Source organism: Bradysia coprophila, unplaced genomic scaffold, assembly GCF_014529535.1.
Source record: "Bradysia coprophila strain Holo2 unplaced genomic scaffold, BU_Bcop_v1 contig_24, whole genome shotgun sequence".
Taxonomy (NCBI): Eukaryota; Metazoa; Arthropoda; class Insecta; order Diptera; family Sciaridae; genus Bradysia; species Bradysia coprophila.
In genome coordinates this window covers 2,057,090-2,076,196 of record NW_023503501.1, presented here as the reverse complement: position 1 = coordinate 2,076,196, position 19,107 = coordinate 2,057,090, and the positions used below count along the sequence as shown (strand labels likewise).

The following is a 19,107-nucleotide window of genomic DNA, read 5'->3' as shown; positions in this document are numbered from 1 at the left end:
ATCAGTAGCTTCCATTATCTATATTGGTAAGGTAACTGCATAAGACACTTTCTACTAGTGTACTTTCTAAGGAGCTAAGAAGTTATAATCAGGTGGAAACAACAACGGAAAATCCTGTTCCCACTATTCGCCTGTCATTCGCTCATATTTTCCAATCATTCGCTTCATTCATTCGTTCATATTTTCCCTTCATTCGATTATATTTTCCATTCCTATTGATCTAACCATCCGTATCTTAATAATGATCGAATTCAACCTGATTCAACCAAATTCAACTCAATAAAAGTTTGTAATTGGTTTGTAATTCTACAATTTTTATTGTTCCACCAAAAATACATTCTTATGATGAGATCAGTTTAGTTCATTAGTTCTGATTCAGGTACAGTTTCCAGTTGAACTGGTTGTTAAAACAAATTTATAAATGAAACTGATATGTAACTACTGATATGAAACGTGAAATCGAAATTAGCTGTTGATCAACCTGACCTTGAAACATTGAACAAGTAAATTTATTGTTGTTTCAGATCAAAGCACCCAGCAGGCCATTGGACTGCTTCTAGTATTAGAATAGAAAAGCAGGCGAAATATATCACAACAGCCTATAGATAATCTTCAAGGACGTTTGAAATGCCATCGACGTTAAAAACAATTCCTACAATTGAATAAATGAACGAAACATTTAACGAATCTAAAATGAGGTTACGTCTGAAAGTACCGGATCTATATGTTTTTCACGTGAAAATAGATGACTTGTTTACGTTGTATGCGCTTTTCTCTAAAGCCCCTAAATTTGACATACTTCTCAATTCATTGTTCATGCTGGAAGCAGTGCTATGACTCAACATATCTGATTCAAATTGCCGAATAATTTTATCAATCAACCTGTCATGTGATCGATAGGTAAATGGAGATATTAAATGACAATCTAGTAACGAAATTGGGAATAGGGATGGAAAAACTTTGAAAAGGTTATCTGAAATCAACGAACGGCAACAGTATAGTTTGTTTACCCTTGTTTACTGTTCAATTTTATAAAAACGATATCTTACACCGACACAAGAACAGTAACCTGGCGACCTTTTGTTTCGGAACCATATATTCTCACCAGTCCCTCAGTCCCTCACAACAATAAATTCGGTCGAAACTCTCCGCTCAACTTCAACATCCATCACGGGTGTAATGAAATGTTATACGGGATAGCAGTTTAAAAAATATATAAAAAAAGGAAAATAAAACGGAAAAAAGTGTATCCATCGAATAATTCAATCAACTATATACAGCATCTAGAGAATGATACACTGAAACGCAACAAAAGTCAGTGTATCGAACAGTAATAAAACCACCAGTATCTTAAAACAAAAACAAAAAACGTCTATGTGGATACCGACTGATTTATTAACTTTTGTTGGCGGAAAGTTGAAACAGATTTTCTCGATGACCTAGTTTCCTTTCTGGGTTGTATCCGACGCTTTGGATATATAATAATGGTATTCGTAACATGTGGGTTTATTTTTTTCGTATTTAAAGAGGCAAAGACAAAAAAAATATTTGGAATACAGTGACAACGAATCTCACATTTCCTGGTGAATTTAAATAAGAATTTTGTGATGCCCAAAAATTTTGGTAAACAAGTTTTCTTCATTCTATGTAGTGATTGCTACGTGTATATATATGTTCCACGTTCTATTTGATATGAATCATGGAAGAAAGTTCTCATTATGAGAGGAAAAACACTGACTCGAACAAGTTTAATCTAATTAAAATTAATAAAAGTTCCGTCAGAAGTCAGTTGTGTAACTTGGCAGAGTATAATAAATTATTTTCCTTCGCTGAGTGTACATATGTTTGTTCACCGAGTGTTGAGAAACCGTTATTGTGTAGGTCCCACCTTTTGGGCGGGTCAGGTCCCTTGCCTGACACTTTTCTAAATGTATTTTTGACGTAGGAAAAGGCTCGCTGCACACGGTGCAAATATTCTCTTTATAATACTTTGGCTATTTGCACAATGTGCAAATAGTTTCTTTATAATACTTTGTCTATTTGCACATGGTGCAAATAGTCTTTTTATAATACAAATTCTAATTGCACCTTGTGCAAATAGCCGAAGTATTATAAAGAGACTATTTGCACATTGTGCAAATAGCATCAACCTTTGACGTATTCATAAAAACTTGTCATACATAATATACATAATATACATAATACATAATATATTTACCATATTAATGACTCCACGCAAATGACAGTAAAATTTGACAATGTTTTCTTTGCAACCATCGAGCGTAAGGTGGAATGATTTTTGACCGCTTTTTGAGTTCTCAATTTTCTTATAAATTTTCAATTTTCAAGATTTTCAATCAACCTCAAATCATAAATAAAATATGACTCGTGTTGATTTCAAACCTTGCTTCGCTCTGACCGTAAACTTCCCACTCGTATGAGCTGTCTATTATTCTGTTTGATTTCCTTTTTGTTACATCAGAGTAGATGCGAAGTTTGTTTTGTGAATGTGGAACGAGGACTTTCTCACAAAATAAAAAAGTGCGATAGATGTTCGTTCGTCTCTTACACTTTTGCGTAAAAAAAAGGAAGTTCCCCGGTACTTAATATACCTTCACATGATCACATGGTGACATGGTAATAAATAAACTTTATTAGTTTGTACACAGAGAGAAATCCTGGATTAGATTTAAATCTTTTTCGGATTACATATAGGACCAAATTTATTTTTGGATTGAAATCTAATTTTTCGAAAGATTACTTGCATTTAATCTTTCGAAAATAATCTTTCGAAGGATTAGATCGAAATCTTCCAAGAGATTTAATTTTTTTTTATTTTGAAATTAAAATTTTTTTTCCAACATTTATTTGAATATTGAGTCAGATTTACTTGTTTTATTTATTCTGAAATTGGGAATTTTATTTGTTTAGTTGAAATTAAATGTTTTCTTTTTACTTACTTTGATCAGGATTTGAACTCTTTCACCTCGGTACCTCCGTATCTCCAGTCCTGTACTTTACCACTGAGCTATTGGGTTCTTAATCTTAGCAAGATTTAATTTCGAACCGTTGTTACGGAGATTTAAATCTTTCAAAGATTAAAAAATAATCTTCTGAACGAAACCTTTGTACCTTTGTATCATAGTAAACGAGTTCAAATCCTAATCGAAGGCAACATTTTTTTCTTCATTTTTTTAATTATTCAATAAACGATTATTATATTTCATAAATCTGGATAAGCAACGATAAGGAAGTTGAGCCTGGCAAAAGTATTGAAAAGTAGGAAAATATTATAATAAAACGATATTTTGCGCCCCATATTTAATTGTACAATTGATTAAGAAGTATAACAGACCAATTGGCATGGAAGAATTTATTCAATTTTTTAACGATTTTCAACTCAAAAATCAATATTCCTAAAGAAAAGCAAAAAAAACTCCAACATTTCTGTGCTGTGGTTTTTAGTTTTACTTTGACTAGCTTCTAATCATAAACTCTAGATACCATAACAACGAACTTTGAAAAAAAAAAATTCGTGGCAAAATGTTCTATATTTAACTTCACTTCTCACTGCTACTATCAATTTTAGCCATTTTAATCCGAAACGTAATCTATCGAAAGATTTAATTTTTGTAATCTTTGAAAAAAGATTGAAATGAAATCTTTAGAAAAATTTAAAATGTTCGTAATCTTTCCGTAGATTAAACATTTAATCCGACTTTTTTCTCTGTGTAGTTAATCGTTAAAAATAACTCAGTTTACCAATATTTTAGGTAAATTAGTACCAATTTCGACTCTATAATGGTACAGGGATTAAAAATATTTGTAAAAGGAGAAATTTATTGGTAGACCGAGAAAAAATAATCCCTCGGTTTCCCATTCACAAAACCTTCAATGGTGAATAAAATGTCACGACTCGTGTGAATTCCGGCCCTCGCTTCGCTCTGGCCGCAAACTTCACACTAGTAAAATTTTTACAATATTATCTTTTACGTTGTTTTGCTGGTTGTTATACAATTCAATGACTAGAAGTTGTATCGCTTGTTTGACCAACCAAAAATGAAAACTGATTTGTTTACCAAATTTCAATAAAAAAGTTTTCCGAAATTAGTTGAGATAATTCATCTTATATTTCCTGCAAAAATTTAAGGGAGTAAAAAACTACCTACTTGATAAATGACAAAGAACTTGATAGTCACAAGTCACCTATCAAATTTGATAGTCAACTATCAACTTGTTAGTCAACTATCAAATTTAATTGTCAACTATAAATAAACTATCAAGATGTTAGTAGTTCAAGTAGCTAGAGATGTTTACACGTTAAAAGATTGACATAGAATGATGAAATTATTCTTCCTACACATCGAAAACAAACTTATATGATTTACCTACACTACAGCCAAGGACAGTCAAAAAAGTGTATTTTTATGATTTTCGTGTTTATCGATTTCAGCTGTTTTAATAATACAAATTACAATGGCAAAACAGCTGAAATCGATGAAACACGTATAGAATAAAAATGCACTTTTTTGACTGTCCAAGGCACCAAACACCAAACAAAATCAAATTTCATCAAAGTAATCTTTTTTAATTGAGGCTATGATCAACAGTATAAAATCCCGTTTTCCTCGGATAGCTTCCAGATCCTTAGTCCTACATGGCCCATCTTCGAACTTAGCCACGGGATTTTAATTCCACGTATTTAAAAAAGAATCATCCAAATTGGTTAAAAATTACTCAAGTTATCGTGCCTTCAACTTTTTTTTTGCGACAAAAAAGACTGCTCACAATAGTGGCGCAGCCAATAAAAAATCGATCTTTTCATATAAAAAAAATTACAATAAATAAAAATCATCAACGATTTTTTGTTACCCACATTTAACGTTTTTCATAGCATTTCATACATTTTCAAGTGAACCTTTTTGTTACCCACATTTTTCGGTATTTTCTGGTGTAAGACCCTGACTTTCAGTCAAGGGAATTACACCATCTATGAAAATTGAAATGTTAGACACTTATAAGTTATAGGTAAATATACAAAACATCTAAAAACTTTGATTGACGTCAACGTCAATTAACGTTGATATTTTTTAAGTTTTCGATTTAGTTGTAATTTATGATGGGCACATTTTTTTTGAAAATTGTCATACAAACGAAACAACGCGAAACAAATTCCAGATCTTTGCCTAACGTAATTTATGAAACCGCTTAACGTATAGCTTACACTAAGTCATTTGTGCAATCATTCTACTAATCGTACACGGTGGGGTTGAATAAAACTTAAATAGAGTCGCGATACCACCTCTGATTTTTTTTCATGTTCTTATTGAGGGACTCGAGTACTATAAGGAACCACATTCAGTTCGCGGATTCATCCAGCCGTTGTGGAGAACCGGCACTCATGGCCGTGCGGGACCGACGAGCCAATTTGAATACAGATTCACCCAAAAAAAAGTTCTACGTTTTAATCGCCCAAAAACACGATAAGACCAATGGTTTACTCATCCGTACACCATGTACATTTAAAACGTACAGTAAGTGTCATACAGACTTTGTCAATTTAAAAATAGATCAAAGCTAATTAACGATTGGTAATGATACAATCATATCATATCATCTGTTTTTTAGTTTGGAAAAAGGATTACAAGCATAAATAATAAAAGAAAAAAAAAACAAGTTTAGCTGGATTTGAACCGGGTACCTCTCACACGTCAGGCTAAGACTTTCCTGCTGAGCTAACAGGCCGTTGAGATAATCAACGTGAATTTCGAACGGCTTCTAATTAACGGTTAAAAGTAAAGTAAATAATTGATTGGCACAGTGGTGCTTTTTTAGTTTCAGATTCGACGATTTTGTAAAAGTTTTATTTCGTTTTAAAATATTTCCCGACTTATATATCCAAAAAGTATAATTTCAAATCGAAGTTGGCAAAATCTTTTAAAAAATGACGTTCATGTTAAAAACTGACACGACAAAATTCATAACATCTTGACAGTCATTAAAATCACCTGCCAAATGACAGTCTTCCGCCATCAGCAAATAGTTTTTTCTACTTCCTACGTCTGTTGTGCTTCAAGCCTGTAGTCACATTTTAACCTAAGTGGGAATGGTAGACAAACTAGCTGCAAATTTTACGAGCAACCTTACATTTATCAATCACCTTGATCGGCCTCATCAGATCAAAGTTAGGAATTCTTGATGTGGCTGCCCTCTCCGTAATTTCGAATCAAACCCGCATCAGATTTTTTTTTAACATTTTCATTTAATTTTTTTAAATTCCACAAATAAAAATTATTGTTGTCTAAGAAAATAATTGCAAAAAAGATATCTGAGGAGCGGAATGAGGTCAAATTGGTTGAAATATAGAATTCACAATTGCAACTGTGACAGTTGAACTGTCACATGATAAGTACGGATTAAATGTACAACAATGTACGAATAAAGTGTACATCAACATACGGATAAAACCCCCAAAAACACGATAAGACCAATGGTTTACTCATCCGTAAATTGTACATCCAAAACGTACTTTCTACGGGTTACTCGTGGGTGTTGTTATCGCAACAGATAGAGGGACTAATTCTAAGCTAATTCGTGTTTAAATGGCTTCCCTCGACAACTTGACCATGTAGCTACAGCCAGCTTAAGTCGAAAATTCGACATCTTTGAATAGTGATATGTCCAAGACGAAAAAAGTTTGAGACTCTTTGAATGGTGATATTGGTAGAGAATGAATTTTACAAAATTTGAATTGTACATTATTTAAAAAATTTTATTTTCACCATCCTCGGTGAAACTTGGACTCATCTGTAATACACAGGCTGCAACAAAACAATAATGCCTGATCAGCCTGCAGTCTAAGCTTTACAGCGATACCACACTTGCCATACCAGCCTCACAACAAGTATCTGTTACGACATTTTGTTTGTAGGAAGGTCACTCTACGCCAAAATTATTTTCAATTTATCATCTATCTTCGAGTGCCCGTTCCTTTCGGATTAGTGGAATGATTCTCCATTCTTCATTAATAAGTGTCTCCATTCTTCATTAATAAGTAATTTATAGTTATTTAAAACATTTTTTTACGATAATTACGTGCACAAAGTTTGTGGTATCAAAACTAAAACAACAACGCGAGTAATTGCTTTGATTTCAGTACATTTCAGTATATTTTTGCTGGTAGGTAATGAAAATCTTCTGGTATGTAATGAATTTTCCTTCACCTGTGATGTAATAACAACGTTCCCACATGTAACGACCGCCTTCCGCGGGTGGGAAATGTACATATACATTTATTTATCAGCATTGGAACATATATCACTTTTTAGCACATAAACACACAACAATCCGGGTGGATAGGCAATAAAAACTATATTCTCATGCCTGTTTTGGGTGACGTATGCATGGTCTTTTTTCGCTGGTTTGCTGGTGGCTTTACTTTTCATCACAAGTGACGAAATGTAACTACTTTTCATTACAAGTGACGAAAAGTAATTACATTTCATCACCAACTATTATAATCTGCTGAACCGTTACCATCGTTTTACAACTCAACCGAATTGATTGCATATATTTTAAATGAAGCCTTCATTCATGCAAATATCATAATTTCTGAAAATTAATGCAGGTAGGGTCATATGAGTAATCATTCTTCGTCATTTTTAGTCGCAGCAAACGCTCCGACTGTTCTGATGGATCGTTTTTATCCTTATCACGAAGTCATGGCGATCACGAAGCTATAAATAAGTTTGTTTTTATACAATTTTTCCTTGAGTCTGAGTCAGACAGAAAACTAATCAAATATTTTTTTTTAAATTTCATCCAATGTCTTGTTTTCATCTTTCAATAAATTGGAAGAAAAAACTTACATACGGAAATGTGTTATTTCTGGAACTTGTTTAATCAGTTCATTTTTTGAAAACAATATTCAATAAGTAAATATTAATTTTTGTCTTGTCTTGTCATATTATACGCATTTGCACAATTTTTTTTAGCGGGGCTAGTGATATGTTGACATTGAATTGTTTTTCGAAGCTGACTATGACGTCACTCAAATAAAGGAATAAACCGATCAAAGTTGGCTTTTCTTTTTCATACAATGGCTATCAAAAAAAAAATAGTCAACAGGTGTGTGTTTGGCCTTCTAATTGAGTGATGTCAAAGTCAGCTTCGGTGCTTCGTTCTTATTGAGTCATGCCAAAGTCAGTTTCGGTGCTTGACAGTGCTATGATGAAGACGCATTGTTTGTGCAACTATTAAAGAAATTGCAACGAAGTGGAGTGCTTGTACTATAAGCAAAAGCATTTAGTGTTGTACAGTGAACGACATCTCAAATGTCTCACCGTCAAATTTTTCTGAGAATTTTATTGTGTCATTGCAAATTCACAATGACATTCTCTGAAAAAAATGACAGTGAGACATTTGAGATGTCGTTCACTGTAAGTAAGAAATACACCTACAGCTACACTTCTTGCATTCTTTTTTGTTCGATGCTTTCAACGAAACGTTAAAATGAAAACAAGGCAAATTTTACTTGAAAGAACTGTCACAATGAAATAAACCCTAAATATTCCTATTTTGGCAGAGGGTAAACAGCCATGTAATAGTCAATTTTCGCATGAGGTAGACAATAAAATATTCAACCTTCAGAATACCTTTACGGATGCGTAGTTGTCTTTGTTTTCATGTATGCAACACAATCTCGAACACAATGTATCATGCCCGCACGTTAGTAAGCGGGCGTGACGCAAGTCCACTACCAAAAATGTTGTAACAAATTTTTTTTGAGGACGGCGGAGCATATTTACAGCAACTTTTTGACTTCTCCCCCTTAACTCCAACGACCCCCAACTTGTGACGCAAATTTCTTTTTGTAAAACTTTCTTTCAAAAATTTTTTGGGTCAATTTTTTGCGTACGGCGTACAATGCGTCACCCTCAGCGATATCAGTTATATTTTGTAAGTAAGATAAAGGACTTGCGTCACATTTACCCTTTAAGGGTTTTTTTTGACTGATTTTGTTATTTATCTGGCGTGTACAAACAGATGTTCTTGTCTTTTATCTGTCTTCTTTACTTATGAAATAATTTAGAAGGTAAAATAATCGACCTGTTTTTACAAAAGACTTATGAAAGTAATTATTAAAAGACTTGAATTAAAAAAAAAAATATACATGAAAGCAAAGGCCTTCTACTAGGCAAAATTTGATCGATTTTTAAACGTCGGATTTGTTCCTTACATCCGCCGTTTACACAATGACAACAATTGGAGTGAGCGTCGTATGGATTATTATTGTGCGGGAAATTTTTGAAAACGCAAATAATTTTTGAGGAATTTTTTTCATTTTTTTTTCGCTTGAAAACTGAAACGTAAACTACGATCGAATAATTCAATTTTCCTGTACTTCTCAAAGAGAGGTATTTGTGTCCTAAAAAGTAACTCTATCCGTTCATAAATGTTTCTTTTTTTTACAGGTGAGGATCCACCGAAAAGTCGAAAATTAATAATTTTCAATAAATCAAAATCTGTGCAAATTTTCGCTTCCTAACTCAACTCTGCCACATTTGCCATTACCTGGTATATTTAGTTCCAAGCTTCACCAAGCACTTCGTATGGGGCTAATAAGGACATGTCCTCTTTACGGAGGACGAATGGAAACCCAACAATAAGCTTAATGTGAGCATTTATTTATTATAAAAACAACCTTGAACGATTATTTTGATATTTCAAAGACAATCTGGATATATGAACGTTCTTTGTTACAGATGTGCAAAGTTATTAAATTGTTTTGATTAAGCAACGCACTTCAAGCATCATAGTGATCATAGTGGTCAGCTGCAGAATGCAGAAAATACTCTATTTAACATGAAAATGTTTTTACACTGTTTTACGTTTATATGATACACTGTCCAGTTTCAGTACTCTATCTAGAGTTCCACTCATGCTTGAAGTGCGTTGATTGAAGTAATTGTAAATACAATATTTATGTACGTATATTAGTAATTTCTTACCAAGGGCCCTCTCAATAGAACAAACTGACAAATAAAAATGAAAAATGATATATTTAAATGTGTGTGTAGTCTACCTGGGAGATGAGGGAAATCAGAAACAAAACTACATTTTTTATTTACATCTTTAAAAAAAATTTCTATTTAAAATCGCTTGATAAGATTTTAGTGTAGACAATTGAGTCGTACAACTTTACTATTGCATAGAAAAATAGGTCAGCATCCTCTTAAATTTTTTGTGTAACAGTAACTTATTAACCGTACGAAGAAACACCTTTGGATTTTTGGCTAAAACATGAAGAATCGATTTTTTTAACTGTGAAAATTCTATGTCTCCAGTTTCGTGGTTGATCACAATGTGAATGTGAGATACTCTCAGAGTTCTACAACAACCAAATACAAAGTATACAGTAGAAGGTTCCAAAAATAACCAAATAAAATTGTACCAAGTCATACAAATCGAAACACTCCGATCCGAAACATGTTTCGAAGACTCTGCAGAATTCTGTGAATCTTGGAGACAGTGATACCGTACATCAAATGCAATGGAAGCGAGGGGAAAATGAATTTTGCCTGGTTTATGGTCCTCATAGACAGAGGACCTCGGCATTGCACGATATTTGTTTCTAAATTTGGTCACCCATGTCAAAAATGGTCTAAAATATCAGTCGATACTGTCCAGAATCTGGAAATAATCTGCAATTCTGGAAAAATTGGTCACTTACATCAAACGCAATGAAGGCGAAACGAAATTTAATTTTGTCTGGTTTATGGCATACATAGACAGAGGACCTGGGCATTGCACGATATTTATTCCAAAACAGGGTCACCCATATCAAAAATAAGTCGAAATATTAGTTTGAAATCAGTCGATACCGTGCAATATTGCACGGTAACGACGGTTTATTTACCCATTTTTCACGCTATTTTTGATATGGGTGACCCTGTTTTGGAATAAATATCGTGCAATGCCCAGGTTTTATCGACTTATCGTCGACTTATCAAGCGATTTTAAATAGAATTTTTTTTTTAAAGATGTAAATAAAAAATGTAGTTTTGTTTCTGATTTCCCGCATCTCCCTGTATGTTTCTTACTGGTTGTTGTAGCAAGAGCCGAAGGCGAGGGCTATAGTCCATCGTGGCAAAATAACAATCTTCAAACAATAAGCCCTGCGAAAATGAAAATTATCGCAAGTGTCAACGGTGCTGCAGGATGCTGCAAGTAAAGAATATTAAAGTGTTCGCAGGTTTAGCAGGCTCACACAATAATATTCTTTCATCTGTACCCAAAACATTCACTTGTGACGCATGATGTTACGTCATGAAATAATTCAAAATGGCGCTCAGGAGTGAATGTATGTATGGATGTGTACTACTATACGACGACGTCGCGATCATGCCTGCACGTTAGTAAGCAGGCGTGACGCAGGCCACACTACAAAAAATTTAAAAAAAATGTATGTGTTTCTCGATGTGTTATGTCGGGCAGACAGTATATGTGAAAAAAGTGTGGCAGTTGGAATTCACTGTTTCAATTAGGAAGGGTGAAGAAGGGTGGTTGACCACCAACGGGAAGGCGTTTATAATTGTGGTGTACTTCAACGTACAGTGATCGGTGATGATTTTGAATTTGTCTTTGAGTTAAATGGTAGTGTTATTGGTGAAAGTTGTAGAGGGTTGAGAGGTGGATATTGTGGCAGTATGGAAGTGACCACAGTGTACGCTTTTAGGTATTAGTGACCACCCACTAGATTTTTGTATCTTTGGCTGCGAAGTAGATAGAGAGTTTGTTTCTTTGATAAAGTGTTTCATATTGAAAGAGTTGTGTGGAAGTGAATAATGTACGCTGTTATGTATTAGTGACCACCCCCTCGATGTTTGTGTATCTAGCTGTGAAGCAGGTGGATAGTTTTTCTTCAGCAAAGTTGTTCCGTATTGAAAAAGCTGTTATGTGGAAGTGACATCAATGTACGCTTTTTGTAAGATTGACCACCCCTCGATTTGTGTATCTCTGGCTGCGAAGCAAATGGGAAGTTGGTTTCTTCGGCAAAGTCTCAGAGTTTTGTGGTGGGAAGCAGACTGTGTATGCAAAAAAATTTCGGGCAGTTGGAAATCACTGTTTCAATTAGGGTTTTAGAATTAATTTCGGAACTGTGGCAGATGGAATGTTGGTTTCTTCGGCAAAGTCTCAGAGTTTCGGGTGCAGGAGATCACGGTACATGCGTAAAATGTGGGCAGTTGGAATTTACTGCGTATTTTTAGATTAAGGCCGACAAAGTATTAATTTCTTTGTCAAAATCTAGGAGCGGTTTTGACAAATGTAGCGCTTTCGAGGAATGTTGCGTTATAAGCGCTTTCGACAATAAACTGCTTTAAAAAAATATATCGCTTTCAAGACTGAGAGTTAGAGAGTATAAGGTGAGAAAATGTTGCGCAGTTGGACATTGGTGTTTCAATTAGGCTATAAGGTGTTTTAGGGCATATGTAGGTGTAACAGAAGTATAGTTGGTTTCTTCGACAATGTCTTAGTTTCTTTTTTTTGTTTCAACTTAAGGGTTTTGGGTTATTGTGGGCACTTTTACAGCAAGAGTGTTGGTTTCTTTGACAAAGTATCAGAGCTTTGTATAAGAACTGTGCGGCATTCTTGAAAAATGTGATGCAGCTGGAAAACAGTTTCGCCTTGATACAAATACCCTGAATAAACACTAGCTTACAAAAGAGATATGATATCAGACAAAAACCTCTTGGAAGAGGAAGGGTGACGCAAGTCCTTTACTTACATAAGTATTGATATCAGAAGGGTGACGCTCAGGGTTCCGATACGCAAAGATTTAACTTTAACACCAATTCTTTATATTAAAAAATTGCGTCACAAATGGCAGATGATGAGGACAACTAAACAACATTAAAAATTATTTTTGCCGTCCTCCTAACTGAGATATTAATTGTCATGGCACTATTACAACTATTTCGGTCAAGTATGTTTCGTGAATGTAAATTTTTAACATACAAGAAACTAAGCTTACACAGGTGTAATCTGAATTAATACCTCTTAAAACTTCACAGCAAAGATTTTGAATATCCGTAGAGGTTTCTTGAAAGCGTCTAACTTCAATCTTTATAATTTTAATTTTAATTTAAAAAAAAACAAAAGCAAAATAAAAAAAGAGAGACGAAAGTAGAATTGATTTAGAAATAGAACCGAAATGTTAAAGTTAAATTTTTGCGTATCGGAACCCTAAGCGTCACCCTTCTGATATCAATACTTTTATAAGTAAAGGACTTGCGTCACCCTTCCTCTTCCAAGAGGTTTTTGTCTGATATTTCAATACTAGATAGGGAAAGATATTTTTTTGGAATGGTTCTGCGTGGAATTGCTACTGAGCGATATCGTACTAACAACAGCGATAATCATTTATCAAACGAATTAAAAGAAAATTATTTGATGAACCATTGAATTCCAGAAAGAAGTTTTTTATCGTTTCTCGATATCACGATAAATGCACTAGTGATATAAATGGCGTAACATTGGTAAGTGTGGCATCATATTTTTCTCCATTTGTAAAATAATTATCGCAAAATCATGCACCGTGTCACGTCGCTAAAAAAAATACGAAATGTAGATTGAAAAACTCGACGAAACAGGCAAATGCTGTGACTCAATTTTGAATAGTCGGTGACCTGTTCCATGCGACCACCATTTATTATTGTTTGTATGAAGAGGGTATATGGCAGATCATCGATTATGAAAAAAGAAAAGAAATTCTACTCCACAATTCCACTTCAATTCCGTGAACAAAAAACGAGAAAACAGTTGAAAACTTTAACAACTTAAAGTTTCTTTATAATTATATTCAATCTTTTCAATTAGATTGTTTTAACGACTTATAAAATAACCGATAGTTTCATCGAACTTATATGGAGGAAAATGCCATCGATTACGTAATCTGGTGAAATATTTATTGCTACAGAATACTATTGAAAGGGTTGAAGAAAATTATTCGAAAAACTTTCAGGGCATCTCCATCGGTAGCAACGAATAGAAGCGAGTGATAAAGAGGTAGACCGAAATTATTGCAATTTAGCATTTTCAAGCATTTTTACCGAATCTTTTACTTCTTTTGATATTCAAACTTTTCAACCGATTAATCCAAAATCTGTTACTTCATTATATTCAACATAAGACCGTACTAGTCAGAATTCATCGTTTTCTTATATTGATTATGTCAGTAACAGATGTGATAGCAGTTTGATAAACATCAGCTTTTTGAGCGGGGTCATAACCACTTTTAACCATTTGAGAACAATTTTCTTTGACATTATTTGAAAACATTCGACAGGCTTTTGTATGGTCGTTTTTTGTGGAATTTTGATTCTGAAAAATTCTGAATTTATTTTCCGGAATTTTTTCCGAATTTCGCCTTTCAACGTTTTCGCATACACTTTATTAACTGCCGCCTTTCAAATATTTCCCTGAATGTACCCGAAAACCATTTCTACAGTTCACTGATACAGATGCCCTCTGTATAACTACTCATAATTTACTTATCTAAATCTTTGCCTCAAGAAACTTAAACTTTGAGAAAAAAATCCTTTCTCGGCGGTTTTAAAGGAAAATTAAATTCAATCGAACGCCAGAATCGATTGTGAAGTCAACGCGAATAGAAGCAAAAATGAAAATTGTTGGTGACAGTAGCCTGAGTAAAGTTTTAGTTTTCTACTTTTTTATCTGTGGATTGTGGTCAACGTTTGAACCGAATACCATAGCATCAGCATTGTACTACATCCTTTCGTTTACAGTACATTTTACGTTATCATTCTGTTATACTGGATTTATGGTAGTCGGTTTGTTGTTCATATCCGATGTGGATCAAATAACATTATCGATATGTGTAACATTCACATGCGTTGCATATGTTGCCAAAATATTTAATTTTTATTGGCACAATGCCGGCATGAAGTCATGCCTAAAAAGAATAAATAGTTTTGTGCTGGAAAATGAAAACGAAGCCCAGTACATGCAGAATCGAATGAAATTATTGCAAAATATTGCATTGTTTTACTATATTGTACCAAACATTTGCGGTGTAACTGCCTACTTAAAACCGAAATTCGCAACCAAAACTGAATTACCATTTCTTGGCTGGTATCCTCTCCAATGGGAAAATGATTCGATGGACTATTGGATTACGTACGTTTATCAGGTCATCGGCATTTTTATTGAGATCAATTTAAATGTTACGATGGAATTGTTTCCGAGCTATTTGATGCATATGCTGAGCATTCAAATGGAAATTTTGGGTATGCGATTGGAGGGAATGTCGACAACCGTATGCGATATCGGTGGGCTGGCTAAGAACATAAGTATTAAGACCGAGGGGCAGCAAAGTATCGTTGAGAAAATGGTGAAATATTTGAAACTACACCAGGAGATGGATGAGTAAGGAAAACATTTTATGATGAACCAACGGCAAGAACTATCACGATTCAGCTAAGTGTTTAACAGCCTATACAATGAAATGTCCTTCCCATTTAAATATCAATTATTGGCCTACACATTCTTAAAATCGATTTTTAACTGTGACGCCATGATGGCACATTTTTGGCCAAATGGAGAAAGATGTAGATCATTATGTCTTCTACATTGTTTTCATTTGGCCAAAAATGTGCCATCATGGCTTCATAGTAAAAAATCGATTCTACGAATATTTAGGCCAAAGACTGGCATGCAAGTGGTAAGGTTCAACAAATAATTTACATTTTATTGTATGTTAAATTACGTCGTTTCCCGCAACTACTCGTTATTTATACGCCAAAACTTACTGTATGCTTACTGTAGATCTTGGATTGTTCCAAGGCCACAGGTCGAAGGTTATTTGAAATGTCAAAAAACATTCGAAGAGAATCTAACCTGAAAGAGTCGCAAAAGAAGTTGTAAAATTCGTAAAAGGAAAATGTTTATCTCAACAACTTTTGCAACTACTTGTTGCTGGCGGGTCCCTTTGTGGTCGATAAATAAAGTGAGCAGTCGTCTTTCGTTAACATTTATTGCGGAAAGTAGATCAGCCACAAAATTCTGTACAAATTGAACTTAAGTTAGGCTATGTTTAACCGAGGAATGCAACCTCAACTCACGTTTCGTGTTCGACCACAATTCGTACAATTAAAATGAATAATTTTACCGCGGTTCCATACATAAAACTTTGCGTTCGTACTATTTGACGCGAAATGATACTAGAATTAACTTAAAATTATCCTGTACGAGAAAACGTTGTTGCTTCTTCGACGACGGATCGTAAAAAGAGGACGTTGACACTTTGGATGGTGTGAAGTTGTATTCGAACGACAGTATTCAGTGCTGGCAGTAACACTACTTGAAAAGGCTATCCGGACAAAAACAGAATTAAACGGGAGATCAATAATTTCAATTTTTTTGAATAAAGTTGAGGTTAGGTTTCTCTATGGATGACGATACAGCTGTCAGTGTTCGGGTTTACAGTTCTTGGACTTGATCTATACGAACTGTAGAATTACTGTCAAATTTCATCCATAGAGTCATAACCTTATCAACTTACTAATTGAATCAGGTTTGACTTGAATTTTTGAACAAGTTGGTTCTAAGGTTCTGGTAATTATCGTTTGCACTTCGAAATAAGTCTTAAGTATCACCTGTGGAAGTAATCCGATAACCTTTTCCGGGGTTACATAGTCCTATTCCTATATTTTCAATTTTTTTTATATGCTATAGGCATATATGACTCCTAACGACTTCTGGAATAAACAACACGCCTTGGCTAATAGACGTATATTCGCGAAAAGCATGTTCAACAAAAATGAAGTAATAGATTTCTCTTGAAAATGTATTTGTATCAAATGAAGTAATGGATCCTATAGCTAAACCACTGGATTGCCACTGCGAAAGTCTAGGAATGCACTATACGTTAGCTGCACAAGTATTGCCATAGTTCTCAAAATTCTTATTTTTGATTTCTATTTCGTTTTCTCATTTAAGTTTCACCGAAATTTGACAAACATTTCTACTCATTTCTAGTCTGGCAGAGACCATTGAGAACAATTTTACGATGGCAGTTTTTGCTCAAATATGTTTCAGTGGAACAATTATGTGTTGCATTGCATACCAACTAACTTATGTAAATCTATAAGCAGATAGTGGATGATCTACTGTGGAAAATCGTCCGTGCAAAAATAAATCGATTTTACACAGTCCTTTCCCTTTCTGACTTACTTCTTCCACGATTTTAATTTTAAAATATTTGATAGACATCACCCCGCGAAAACTTCATACAATATTGCTTCTTCATCAGTTTCTTGACGGGTGTAGTTGTACAAATATTTTTACCTTGCTATTTCGGCAACGAAATAATGTTGACAAGCAACGCCTTATCGAATTCGGTGTATTCGTCGTCATGGCACTCATTCTCATTAAAATATCGTAAATTGGTGATGATTTTCATGGAGCGTTTGAAGCGTACCAGACAACTTTTGGTTGGCAAACTATTCCCATTGAGTCTGGATACATTTACGTCGGTAAGAAAAATTTGAAAAGTTTTTTTTAAATTAAATTAATTATAATGCTTCACATGATTTGCTTGCAGATTGTTTATTTTGCATATCGATTATACGCTGTTATAGCTACCACATAAACTGGTACGTCTCAGCATAGGAAACGGATACAATGATTGACTAAAACTTTGCTAGCAAAATATTTGTTTTATTGCACTTATTAAAGTTTCCAAACTAATTTCAATATGAACTTCAAGGATCAAGTAAAGCATTAAGATATATCAGCAAATATCTTGGTTTACTACTTAAACAACGGAAGTAAGTTGAGTACGATAAGAAATTGACTGTATATGAGTATTATCAACGATAAGGATCACCTTTTAGACCATTATTCTAATATTTTCGTATTTTTTTATAATTCCTTCAACTTGAAGTGTACTGGAGAATCTCCAGTGATGATGAACGTGAGTGGTATTTTATTGCTCCTACTTTCCGAATTTTCTGATATCGTCGTAACACTTGCCTAAGCGCTGTAAATAACTTTGTAAAATAGCTTCATTCATTTCCATATTTCCTGACGAGGTCTTTCTAACGATAACGAGCCCTCATCAACAAAAATCTGAACACTTTTAGATGAAATTTTAAGTTACTTTCGATATAACCACCTACCATTTTTAGCGTCAAGGAGTTATGCTTCCTTCATATAAAATGTTAGGGGGAAGAGGAATAATTCCATTTACAAAATGTGATTCCTTCTGCAGAACGTTAGTATGAAGAGTGACAATTCCTTATACAGAATTTCAGGATAAAGAGTGATGATTCTTTCTACAAGACGTCAGAAGAAATATTTATGCTTCCTTCTACGAAATGTGAGGCGAGAGGACGTTGAGTCAGCAGAAACAGTAATAATTCCTTCTGTGAGGAGAAAGGCTTGCGCTTCCTACCAAATGTCAGGGGGAAGAATGATGATTCCTCGTACAAGAAATCAATTTTTCGCATAGAAGAAGTCGGAAATAATTTGTGAACTTAAAGCATTGCAGATATCAGAAATGTTCTAAAATTTTAAAATTTTCGGCGATTTGAGTTTTTATTTTCTGCTCCCATACGCTTGAAGGAACAACATTTCTTAGTAGGTTGAATATTCGGGGCCGAAAATGAGGGCAATTTTTCAAATTTTCTCGGGTTTTCTGCGCTCGGCATGAAAACTTACATGTGTACCTGTTTGGGACGATTGATTTAAGGCACTTTCGCTTGTAAGCCTCACTTCGTTCGGCCTACAATTCGCGAAATTGTCTAAAATCAATTGTTCTTTATCAACCAATTATCCCGATCCAATTCGAAAATCTTGAATTTTCCCCGCCCACAATCTTCGCTGATCTTAACTGAAGATTTTCTATTTTCTACACTTTCATCAGACGAAGCCTTACCAAAACATCAGTTTCTCGTGGCCTTTTGAATGGAGAAAATAGGGTTAATCACATCGCTAAATTTTCTCTATTGAAATGCATCAATCAAAGAAAATTCGTAGCAAATGCAAGTTTGACGTTTTGACATTGCGAAGTGGGCATTGTTGATC

General features: G+C 34.2%; 1 protein-coding gene and 1 long non-coding RNA gene across 2 annotated transcripts; both read left to right on the top strand.

Annotated features, from left to right (window-relative positions):
* Window positions 1-7,379: 7,379 nt before the first annotated feature.
* LOC119077804 lies at window positions 7,380-13,943 on the top strand. Its single transcript, XR_005087878.1, has 3 exons — window positions 7,380-7,531; window positions 12,505-12,506; window positions 13,932-13,943. It is a non-coding gene; the product is annotated as an uncharacterized LOC119077804 (long non-coding RNA).
* A 1,173-nt stretch (window positions 13,944-15,116) lies between these two features.
* Window positions 15,117-17,594, top strand: LOC119078144 (putative odorant receptor 71a). Its single transcript, XM_037185619.1, is given in 3 exon segments — window positions 15,117-15,447; window positions 15,721-15,742; window positions 17,289-17,594. Coding segments are annotated over 3 exon segments (594 nt in total). The 5' UTR covers window positions 15,117-15,181.
* Window positions 17,595-19,107: the final 1,513 nt, after the last annotated feature.